This window comes from Schistocerca americana, chromosome 11 (genome assembly GCF_021461395.2).
Source record: "Schistocerca americana isolate TAMUIC-IGC-003095 chromosome 11, iqSchAmer2.1, whole genome shotgun sequence".
NCBI lineage: Eukaryota > Metazoa > Arthropoda > Insecta > Orthoptera > Acrididae > Schistocerca > Schistocerca americana.
The window spans coordinates 106,407,501-106,419,466 of record NC_060129.1 but is presented as its reverse complement, the minus strand read 5'-3'; the positions used below and the strand labels follow the sequence as shown (position 1 = coordinate 106,419,466).

Genomic DNA, 11,966 nt, shown 5'->3' with positions numbered 1-11,966 from the left:
TTTCCTTGGGGATGACTGATGTTCCTGCTCAATACAACGTGCTCTTTTTCTGTTCAGACGACTGTCTTTGGACTTTCATCATAACTGTTTACTTAAAGTCATACTTGACGGACACTCACTGGCAGTGTTTGCAAATTGTGCAGTTGGCTGAATAAATAAATTGTTGTTGATTAAATTGAAGATTTATTGTTACTGTAGCCAGCAACTTACCGCAACAGTACAGCGCCTTACTGCCACACTGGCTGTGGTGTTATGTGTAATAGCATATTTTTACCAATTACTTTACAATAATGAATTTAGTTAAAAACATGTTTATTATTAATAATATACGTTTCGATTATTGTTGAGTTTTCATGGAAGGAAACTCGCTTCTTGCTACACACATTAGTGTATATGAATCTCACATTGTCGCTACTGTTGTGATTTTACTAGAGCAGTGTTCTATTTACTTCAGAGGTGTGTATTGTAGTGCTAGTCTCGTGTTACTCTGTCTATCCAGTGTTGGTGGTTGAACTGCCTGGCGCGGTCCACTGGGGTTTTCCCCTTGTGATTCCTGGCCCCGCTGTCAGCCCCTGCATCGAGTAGTGCAGTCGCCTCCTCTGTGCGGCCATGCTCGGCCGCGAAGTGCAGCGGCGTGTCCCCGTCCACGTTCCTGGCATTGGGGTCTGCAGAGGCCGCCGCCAGCAGCCGCACCACGGCCGGCCGGCCGCCCCATGCAGCCCAGTGCAGCGGCGTGTTCTGGACCCAGTTCCCGGCGCCCACCTCCGCGCCAGCCCCCACCAGACAGCTCGCCGCTTCCACGTGACCCTCCCAGGCTGCCCAGTGCAGCGCAGTGTTCTTGTTCCCATCCGTCGCACCCACATCAGCCCCAGCTGCCAGCAGCATCTGCAGCTCTTGCACTGTCCCATCGTTAGCTGCCTTGATCAGCCTCTTGCCCTTCTCCGCTGCAGAGAGGGCCCTACACAAAACACAGAAACTCTCATACTTTCCTTCAGACACACACTTCTGATGAAGAAGCGTATCAGAGTGGTACAACTGTAACCAATTCTATAACTCATCTCTCTGACAACTGATAAATCTCCCTTCTGTGATACAGAACACTGAGAAAGTTGTTTTATATTAACTTACAGATGCACAGTTACGTCATTCTCTCAAATTCTTCATGCACTCTCCACAAAAAATTCCTACACTCCAACTCTCAAGATACAAAGTTATCACATTTTGTCACTTTAATTCGTGATCGTTAGTTTTTTGACCTTAGAATTCAGTCATTATAGAAGTTGTTGCCTTCCACTTCGTTCAGCCAATACTACGTCTCTGTGTGCAGCAGTCCTCTCTGACACTTGCAAATGTGACACATAATGCTAATGACGTCTCCTGCTATTTAAAGAGAAGTTTCTGTTATTACAGGAGCAAAAGTAAACCCAATTATCAACAAGTTTCTTGACACAAACTCGTCAAACAGAGGAAGCTACTGTTAACCAGGAAACCATTTAGTAATGACGTTTAGGGTACAGCAATGATACCAAACTGGACTCCTCTACCCCTACACACAATCACACTCATTGACAGATGCACATACACACAAGAACTAACACAAACAAACAAACACACACACACACACACACACACACACACACACACACACACACACACACATAGAGAAAGAGAGAGAGAGATAGAGAGAGAGAGAGAGAGAGAGAGAGAGAGGGAGGGAGACAAAGAGAGAGAGACAGAGAGAGAAAGAGAAAGAGAAACTTTCGTCTTATATTCCTCTGGCCGTGATGCGCCTTAAGGCGACAGCGAGATCATGAGAGTAAATTAAAGTTTAATGTACTTGTCTCGATATGACAACCGTTGGAAAGTAAATCTTGTTTCCTGGAAAGTGCTGCAGTATGTAATTTAGATGCGACAATCTCGCTAGGATGGGTCTAAACGAAAATACCTACATGCTGATACAACACACTGTGCGACATGTGTTCAGGAGAAGAATTTAGTAACATTTTCTGAAACTAAAGTCAATTAAGAAGTAATGGTAAATGACGTATTAAATTACTGAATCCAATATCCGCTGATCGATAAAATATATAATTCCTCTTTCTAGAAATATTTTGGGCAGACAGATTTGCAAATGTTGCTGATTCTATCGAAAATCATACAGCTGACATACTCAAAACTCATTTTATAGTGATAACTGCATGAGATAATAATGGTTCTTTTCTATATAGAGAGAAACAGACGTGAATCCTGAATGACTGTACAGGAACCAACAGCTCTGAAGCCCTTTTGACTCCCACAGTGTTTCACTTGGTGTGGTCCCTGTGAAGGCAGTGTATTTATGTTTGCCTTGCACACATGTTTGAGTGTGTGTGTGTTTTGTGCGTGTGTGTTTTGTGTGTGTGTGTGTAGTCTCGTGAAGGTGTTCCCACGGTGTGACACTGAATGTTTGAAGTAGTGCTACTTATTTTTTAAAAGCACAGATCACTGACAGACGTCAAAGTCACATCTCCAGGTTCAAAAAACTCCTACAGATGAGAGCCAGTCTCTGAGCTGTTTGGGCAATTTAATACGGAGCTGTGGAAGCTGCTTCACAAACAGGCGTTAAACTATCATTACTGGTACTTTAATGGTAATCATTTATAACCTGACCAGAATCAGTGACAATTTAAGACACTTGATCTACTACGGTTTCTCATTACGACTGAATATTTTATGGAATCCCCACTTTAATTACAGCTTGCTGCCTCATCAGTACACCCAGTGCATGATACCCTCTCCTCCAATCCAACAGATTTTCTGGGTGGACAAGATGCTGCAAGTCTATATTCTGTTAGATCAGTCGTATGTGGGCTTCTGGGCCACAAAGCTTATCGCTGTTAAAAAATGATCCGCTACTCTGTACTCTAAATCTGTTGCTGAAGCAGCCACACACAATTTCTACAGAGCGATGAGTCTTTGCCTTTCATATGTGTGGTTATTGGGGCTGGTAGTGGTACCACCCAGCATGGGCGTGCCTCAGCTGTGAACCGATGATAGCCACCTTCTGTACACGAGTGATCTCTGATGGGGTGTGGTGTAGCAGACAATTTATTGAGTGGTGTTTCTAGCACTGATGTACAATGGATTTGGTGGAGACCTGCAAACCATGCCCAAAATTGCATGCATGAAAATGAAAACTACACGCCATAAGCTTTCCTAGCATTTTCTCCCATATTTTTACAAATATTTCATACATATAAACTTTGTTAGTAATAATGAGTCACTCCCAATTCTTTCAGTATTTAGCAGCAGTCCTTCCACTGCCCAAAAATTTTCCTAACAGAACACAGCCAGTGGTGTGTCACTTTCTATGTAATGACAGCATCTTCAAGACTGCATTTAGTGTCACAATGCTACAGTACATGCAGATGTAGGATCTCAAACCATGGGACTGACTGTGCTCCCATAAATTAAAAGTTCGCTCTCTGCATATGGATTACTGTACGTAGTATACTAACAGGAAATGGGGTAACTTATGATTCACTCTGAAATGTAAGAATGACTTTATAAAATATTTGTTATACTTAACGAACTTTTAGCCGAATGATTCTCAAAACAGTGTTTTTCATTTATAATTTTGGCGCGCAATTTTTCCTCTCTAGTGATGAAAAATAATGTTTCACCTCATGAAAGTAGCAGGAACACAAACCTACTATAAAAATAACACTCCTGGAAATGGAAAAAAGAACACATTGACACCGGTGTGTCAGACCCACCATACTTGCTCCGGACTCTGCGAGAGGGCTGTACAAGCAATGATCACACGCACGGCACAGCGGACACACCAGGAACCGCGGTGTTGGCCGTCGAATGACGCTAGCTGTGCAGCATTTGTGCACCGCCGCCGTCAGTGTCAGCCAGTTTGCCGTGGCATACGGAGCTCCATCGCAGTCTTTAACACTGGTAGCATGCTGCGACAGCGTGGACGTGAACCGTATATGCAGTTGACGGACTTTGAGCGAGGGCGTATAGTGGGCATGCGGGAGGCCGGGTGGACGTACCGCCGAATTGCTCAACACGTGGGGCGTGAGGTCTCCACAGTACATCGATGTTGTCGCCAGTGGTCGGCGGAAGGTGCACGTGCCCGTCGACCAGGGACCGGACCGCAGCAACGCACGGATGCACGCCAAGACCGTAGGATCCTACGCAGTGCCGTAGGGGACCGCACCGCCACTTCCCAGCAAATTAGGGACACTGTTGCTCCTGGGGTATCGGCGAGGACCATTTTCAACCGTCTCCATGAAGCTGGGCTATGGTCCCGCACACCGTTAGGCCGTCTTCCGCTCACGCCCCAACATCGTGCAGCCCGCCTCCAGTGGTGTCGCGACAGGCGTGAATGGAGGGACGAATGGAGACGTGTCGTCTTCAGCGATGAGAGTCACTTCTGCCTTGGTGCCAATGATGGTCGTATGCGTGTTTGGCGCCGTGCAGGTGAGCGCCACAATCAGGACTGCATACGACCAAGGCACACAGGGCCAACACCCGGCATCATGGTGTGGGGAGCGATCTCCTACACTGGCCGTACACCACTGGTGATCGTCGAGAGGGCACTGAATAGTGCACGGTACATCCAAACCGTCATCGAACTCATCGTTCTACCATTCCTAGACCGGCAAGGGAACTTGCTGTTCCAACAGAACAATGCACGTCCGCATGTATCCCGTGCCACCCAACGTGCTCTAGAAGGTGTAAGTCAACTACCCTGGCCAGCAAGATCTCCGGATCTGTCCCCCATTGAGCATGTTTGGGACTGGATGAAGCGTCGTCTCACGCGGTCTTAACGTCCAGCACGAACGCTGGTCCAATTGAGGCGCCAGGTGGAAATGGCATGGCAAGCCGTTCCACAGGACTACATCCAGCATCTCTACGATCGTCTCCATGGGAGAATAGCAGCCTGCATTGCTGCGAAAGGTGGATGTACACTGTACTAGTGCCGACATTGTGCATGCTCTGTTGCCTGTGCCTATGTGCCTGTGGTTCTGTCAGTGTGATCATGTGATGTATCTGACCCCAGGAATGTGTCAATAAAGTTTCCCCTTTCTGGGACAATGAATTCACGGTGTTCTTATTTCAATTTCCAGGAGTGTAATTCACTTATAATAAGATGTTTTGAGAGGCCCCCGGCCAGGGTGGCCGAGCGGTTCTAGGCGCTACAGACTGGAACCGCGCGACCGCTACGTTCGCAGGTTCGAATCCTGCCATGGGCATGGATATGTGTGATGTCCTTAGGTTAGATCGGTATATGTAGTTCTAAGTTCTAGGGAACTGATGACCTTAGAAGTTAAGTCCCATAGTGCTCAGAGCCATTTGAACCATTTGAGAGACAGTATGTGCCATAAGCAATAATTGAAATTAATCTAATGCACTAAGAAAGAAGAAGCCAATCACACTGAAAACAATGAACATGCACTGAAGTGAAATGATACCCTGGAAAACCACTCAGAAAAGTTGAATTTGCAAAGTAATGTAATGAACATTAGTGACAGTTTAAATTTTGTTTCACATCACGACCGCAAGTTAGATTTCCTGCTTAGCATGAACAAGGACTTCAACAGATTTTTTAATCCTTCACTTTGAGAGACAGTTAATAGGATTTCTTTTCTTGAAAATAGTGATTTAGTGCATTGGTGACAGTTTAAATTTTGTTTCACATCACGACCGCAAGTTAGATTTCCTGCTTAGCATGAACAAGGACTTCAACAGATTTTTTAATCCTTCACTTTGAGAGACAGTTAATAGGATTTCTTTTCTTGAAAATAGTGATTTAGTGCATTGGTGATCAGTATATTTCGGTTTAGGAATGCACTTGAATTCCGTGTGTTTGTAAGTTGCTCTGTTGGTGAACATGTTTTTTCCATCATGCAGCTCCATTCATCGTTTGCCTACTATTCAGAATTGCAGGCAAAGTAAACTTGGAGGGATAGGAAGCTGTATAATTTATCTGTGATGGGAACATTATCACAAATTACCTCCTACCTGCTGGCTCTGAGTTTTGTGGTCAGCAAGGGATTATTTAGATTATTCCCTGAAAAAAAAAACTGTGTCCAACTAATACTCAGAAACAGAATCTAGCTTGTGATTTATTAGATCTACATTGATCGAAGTGTATCTGCTAGATGCTTCATATGGAATGAGAATGCATTTGGACATAGCAGTAATTTCTTGTCTTTCGTGACGTTCAGTTCCGTGGCTTGAGATCCAACATCTGCATGTCCTGTAGCATTGTTACAGTAAAGATGGTCTTGAAGGTGCTGTCATTACACATGAAGGAATACACCACTGCCTGTGTTCTGTTTGGAAATGTTGTGAACAGTTGAAATACTACTGCTAAATGCTTTTACCAATGGTATAAGTCTTCATGAAAGTTACCACTTGTATCTTATAAGTAATTTTTGTGTCACAGCCGTCTAGCCTTTGAAGCACTGACATACGGTTATGTTCCTAACTAACTCAAACCATATTGTAAATTGTGGGAAAATACATAAGATCCGCAAGCATTTATGGAGATGATATTTAGGCTAGTTTTATGAGCTGGAACTGTTTCGTAGTCAATTACTGGTCTCGCTGTTCAAACGTGTGCAGTTTTCTGCAAATTTTAGTTCCTGTTGAACTGCTAACTGATTTATCAGCATTTTCCTTACATATCTTCTTCATCTTGGAAACCTGAAGTCCTTGTCATATTACGAGATGTGATTTAAAATCAGAAGCATGTGATGTTGCTGGCAGCAGCCATCCCATACTAATCTGGGTATAGTGGTGTCATAAGATGCTGACTAACGATGACTGTGGATGCCTCGTTAATTATAACACTGTATATCATGTTAGTCACTCATCCGTTAAATCGCATTTTGCTCACAGTCATATTAAAAATTGTTTTTCACTCAGTCATATGCATTGTCAAACCCAACTATCATTCTCGCTGGATGTGATTTACAAGCTGAGGTCTGATATAAAATATATCTGTACATTCTGGCAATAGATCTGACATGTTCCTAGCTATAGTACTACGAAAACTGCATTGAGTTCGATTCTTTATGAGAGCAGTTTTAATTGGTTGGTTGGTGTGGTGAGTAAAGGGATCAAACTACGCTGTCATCTGTCCATTACCCAACATTCAAACAGCTCTCAGGTTAAAAACATTACCAAAACGATTTCGGGAAAGTAAAAGGCGAAAGACTGACTCGAAACCACACTGAAGAAGAAAACAAAAAAGGCTAACAAAAGTGGAAAACGTAAACTAAAAGGAAAAACAGTGGATGGTATCAGAATAATATAGCAGATGGCCAGGACTGGGTGATCACGACAGGAATAAAGGATGAGCGAGCCACTCTGCAACACACTAAAACCTCCAGCCTTAAAGACAAGGCTAGACGAACTTGGACAGGGAAAATACGAACACCAAGACTAACAAACAGCAAAGAAAGAGTGAGGAAGAGTTAAAATAAAGATAGAAAAAGCCAGATGCTCATCATTAGATTGTGTGATAAAAATTCCCCTCACAAATAAAACGTAAAACGATGTCAACTGTTAAGACATTGACTCCCAACACCGTTAACAGTGTGATGGGAAGGTTAAATGTCCACTGCAGAGCAACTAAACTAGGGCAGTCCAGTGAGATGAGGACGACAGTCAAGTGGGACCTACAGCAACACTGAGGTACGTCCTAGCGACGGAGGAGGTGTCTATGTGTCAGCCATGTGCGGCTGATGTGGGGTTAGCAAAGGACAACAGACTCCCTGCGAGTGGCTTGCATGGATGATTATCACAGATTTGTATTCTCCTTGACAACACATAGTTTATTTGGTGTACTGACCGTGTGTCATTAAGCATCCCAGATCCTGAAAACTTTACAGCATAAGACCAACTGGAGATCAGTCTCCAGTGCGAAGATTTCCAGAGTTGGTTTACTGGTAGCGTGTTTGGTCAGCCTGCCAGCAAGTTCACTGCCCAGGATCCCAGCATGTCCTGGGGTCCTAATGTAGGTCACCGAATGTCCGCTGTCGCCGAGGGCACAAAGAGACTGCTGGATAGTTAACAGCAAAGGGTGGTAAGGGAAGCACTGATAGAGAGCTTGTGCGCTACTTAGAGAGTCACTAGAGATGACGAAGGACTCACCTGTGCAGGAATAGATATGCTGAAGAGTGTGCGAGATAGCTACCAACTGTGCAGTGAAAACACTGACGCAATCCAGCTAGGAGCTCTGTTCAGCATGTCTAACGTGAGCATAAGTGAAGCCAACAAGAGCCATTGAGCCATCTGTGTAGACTGTTTCTGAGTCCTGAAACTCACCAACAATAGAGAAAAACTGCCAGTGGAGGCCACAGGTAGAACTGAGCCTTTTGGGCTTTGCGATAGGTCCAGACGAACCGGTGGCTGTGGTATGGACCACAATGTGAACAGATAGAAAAGTGATTTTTCTGACGTTTCGCCAGCACGAGTGGCTGGCATTGTCAAAGCTTCACCCTCCATTGCCGGTGGTGAACTGGAGCCGAGCTCGCGGCCGCAGACTGTATGTACCTGGCGCGCCAACGTCCCAGGGCTTCTCCGCGGTCATTTCCGGTGCGGTTCTCCTCTTGCTACCTGCGACGGCCTTTCGCTGCAGTACGGGCAGCCAGGATCCGTTTACCTTAACGCTTTCCTCTTGCTTGTTGAAACTATCAGCTTCTCTAAACAAGCGCGTGTGGTAGTGCTTCTCTACAGCAGGAACTTGCGTGTCGGCGAATTTTATTACGTGGTCGGTCTCATTCAGTGCATGCTCTGCCATGGTCGATTTCTCCACCTGCCCCAACCTGCAATGTCGCTTATGCTCTTTAATCCTGGTGTTAATTGATCGTCCAGTCATTCCGACATAAACTTTTCCACATGTGCGTGGTATACGGTATATTCCCGACATTGCAAGTGGGTCGCTTTTCTCCTTCGCCGATCTAAGACACTCTTTGATCTTCCTTGTCGGTTTGAAAATCGTCTTTACGCCATGTTTGCGCAATATACGGCCGATTCTGTCCGTCACTCTGGGAATGTATGGCAGAAAGGCCGTGCCCGACATTTCTTTTTCTGGTTCCTTACTTCGCCGAGTGTTTGGCTCTGTTACACTGCTAATGTAATTTGTGGAGTACCCATTGCTCCGCAGAGCAGTTTCCAGGTGCTGCATTTCTCGTTTGAGGTGTTGAGGTTCACATATTCGTCCTGTTCTCGTTACGAGCGTACTAATCATGCCTCTTCTCTGGCTCGGGTGGTGTTTTGACAGATTGAGCAGGTATCGGTCCGTGTGTGTCGGTTTCCGATACACGCTGTGTCCCAGGTTTTCGCCGTCCCTTGTGACCAGCACATCTAGAAATGGCAGTTTCTTGTCCTTTTCTACTTCCATGGTAAATGTTATGTTGGCATGGAGGCTGTTCAAGTGTCTTAGGAATTCACCGAGTGGTTTCCACACCACGAAAGTATCATCGACGTACCTGTACCACACCTTAGGTTTGCAAGTCGCCGAGTCCAGTGCCTGTGCTTCGAATTGTTCCATGAAGAAGTTGGCCACCACTGGACTGAGAGGACTACCCATGGCGACACCTTCCAGCTGTTCGTAGAAATCGCCATTCCACGTGAAATAGCTCGTGGTGAGACATGCATGGAAGAGCTTTTTGATGTCTTGCGGGAACATGGAACCGATGTGCTCCAGAGCTTCACTGAGTGGCACTTTCGTAAATAACGAAACAACATCAAAACTGACCAGGATGTCGTTTGGCGCAAGTTTCAGTTTCTTCAGCTTCTCAATGAAATGTCCTGAGTCCTTAATGTATGTGTCGGTCTTCCCCACGTGTGGCTGGAGCAGAGAGGCCAAGTGTTTCGCCAGTTTATACGTTGGTGAGCCAGGAGCGCTAACGATCGGTCTCAGTGGAACGTTGTTCTTATGGATCTTAGGTAATCCATACAGCCGAGGCTGTAGGGCTTCTGTGTTGCGCAGGTTTCTTTGTATGTCCGCCGGAAGAGAAGACGCCTTGATTAATCGATTCGTATTCCAAGTGATACGGTGCGTTGGATCTGCGCTTAGTTTTCGGTACGTCGTCGGATCTAACAGGTCTCGGATCTTTTGCTCATAATTTTCGGTCTTCATTATGACGGTCGCATTCCCCTTATCGGCAGGCAGTACCAATATACACTTGTCGGCGTTGAGATTTTTAATGGCTTGTACCTCTTCTTTCTTCATGTTGCAAGCTGGTGGTTTTGCTCGGCGCAGTATCCTGGCTGTTACAGTGCGTATTTCCTCTGCCCTTTCACAAGGAAGGGTCCGAATGGCTGCTTCGGTGTTGGCAATGATGTCCTCCATAGGTATAGTTCTCGGGATGATAGCGAAATTCCCTCCTTTTTGAAGAACAGACAATTCCTCTTCGGTCAATTGTCGTTCAGTGAGGTTGACCACTGTGTGTGACATGTCGGGAATCGTCTTGTCGGTCTGCTTCCGGCATCTTTCAAACTTTTTCTTTTGCCGCTCGGTGCAGCGCTCGAGTTCGTTCTGCATGCTCCTGTGAGTGATGCTGTCGATCTTGTCCCAGTCGTCTCGATGCATTCTGCTACTTAGTTGATAGAAAATGTTCAGAAGTTCCCGATCCGTTCTTGCCAAGTCTCTCCGTGTTGTATGTATTCGCTCACGAAGAAAAGCTCGTTCCATTCTGTCGTAGATACGATGTGCCTGGGCGGTGGTGAATAGGCGCTTGCATCTCAAGAACTTCGGTGTAGCACATTCATCTCGGCACCGTGACAGAAAGGCGAGAGAGGACATCAGTCGCGCTTTCTTCTTCCGTCGTTGGTCAAGGCGTCGGTACAATCTGCAAATCTCCTCCCCGTAGAGGCATAATACAAAATTGTTAAGGCTTTGGTGGCCACTTGTTGACAAACTGCCTATTGGCTTCTGTCTCGGGTTCTTCGGCCGACGTTCATCTAATGATTTTTCTGACGTTTCGCCAGCACGAGTGGTTGGCATTGTCAAAGCTTCACCCTCCATTGCCGGTGGTGAACTGGGGCCGAGCTCGCGGCCGCAGACTATATGTACCTGGCGCGCCAACGTCCGAGGGCTTCTCCGCGGTCATTTCCGGTGCGGTTCTCCTCTTGCTACCTGCGACGGTCGTTCGCTGCAGTATGGGCAGCCAGGATCCGTTTACCTTAACGCTTTCCTCTTTCTTGTTGAAACTATTAGCGTGTTTTTGTATTTCTACAGCTACTCTGAACAAGCGCGTGTGATAGTGCTTCTCTACAGCCAGAACTTGCGTGTCGGAGAATTTTATTACGTGGTCGGTCTCATTCAGTGGATGCTCTGCCACGGCCGATTTCTCCACCTGCCCCAACCTGCAATGTCGCTTATGCTCTTTGATCCTGGTGTTAATTGATCGTCCAGTCATTCCGACATAAACTTTTCCGCATGTGCGTGGAATACGGTATATTCCCGACATTGCAAGTGGGTCTCTTTTGTCCTTCGCCGATCTAAGACACTCTTTGAACTTCCTTGTCGGTTTGAAAATCGTCTTTACGCCGTGTTTACATATAGTCTGCGGCCGCGAGCTCGCCTCCAGTTCACCACCGGCAATGGAGGGTGAATCTTTGACAATGCCAGCCACTCGTGCTGGCGAAACTCCAGAAAAATCATTAGATGAACGTCGGCCGAAGAACCCGAGACAGAAGCCAATAGGCAGTTTGTCAACAAGTGGCCACGAAAGCCTTAACAATTTTGTACATAGAAAAGTGATAGAAGGAAAGTGTCGAGATCAGTAAGAAGCAAACACAAATTGAAATTGGCATCCCCAATGTGCGCTGCTGTTGTCAGGGATGGTTCAAATGGCTCTGAGCACTATGGGACTCAACATCTAGGTCATAAGTCCCCTAGAACTTAGAACTACTTAAACCTAACTAACCTAAGGACATCACACACACCCATGCCC

General features: G+C 45.8%; 1 protein-coding gene across 1 annotated transcript in view; it reads right to left on the bottom strand.

The window, feature by feature from the left end:
* Positions 1 to 471: 471 nt before the first annotated feature.
* LOC124553325 (serine/threonine-protein phosphatase 6 regulatory ankyrin repeat subunit C-like) overlaps positions 472 to 11,966 on the bottom strand; it is a 61,922-nt gene continuing 50,427 nt past the window's right edge. The window contains exon 6 of the mRNA XM_047127203.1: positions 472 to 958. Coding sequence (XP_046983159.1) covers positions 472 to 958 — 487 coding nt within the window. The remainder of the gene's footprint in view (positions 959 to 11,966) is intronic.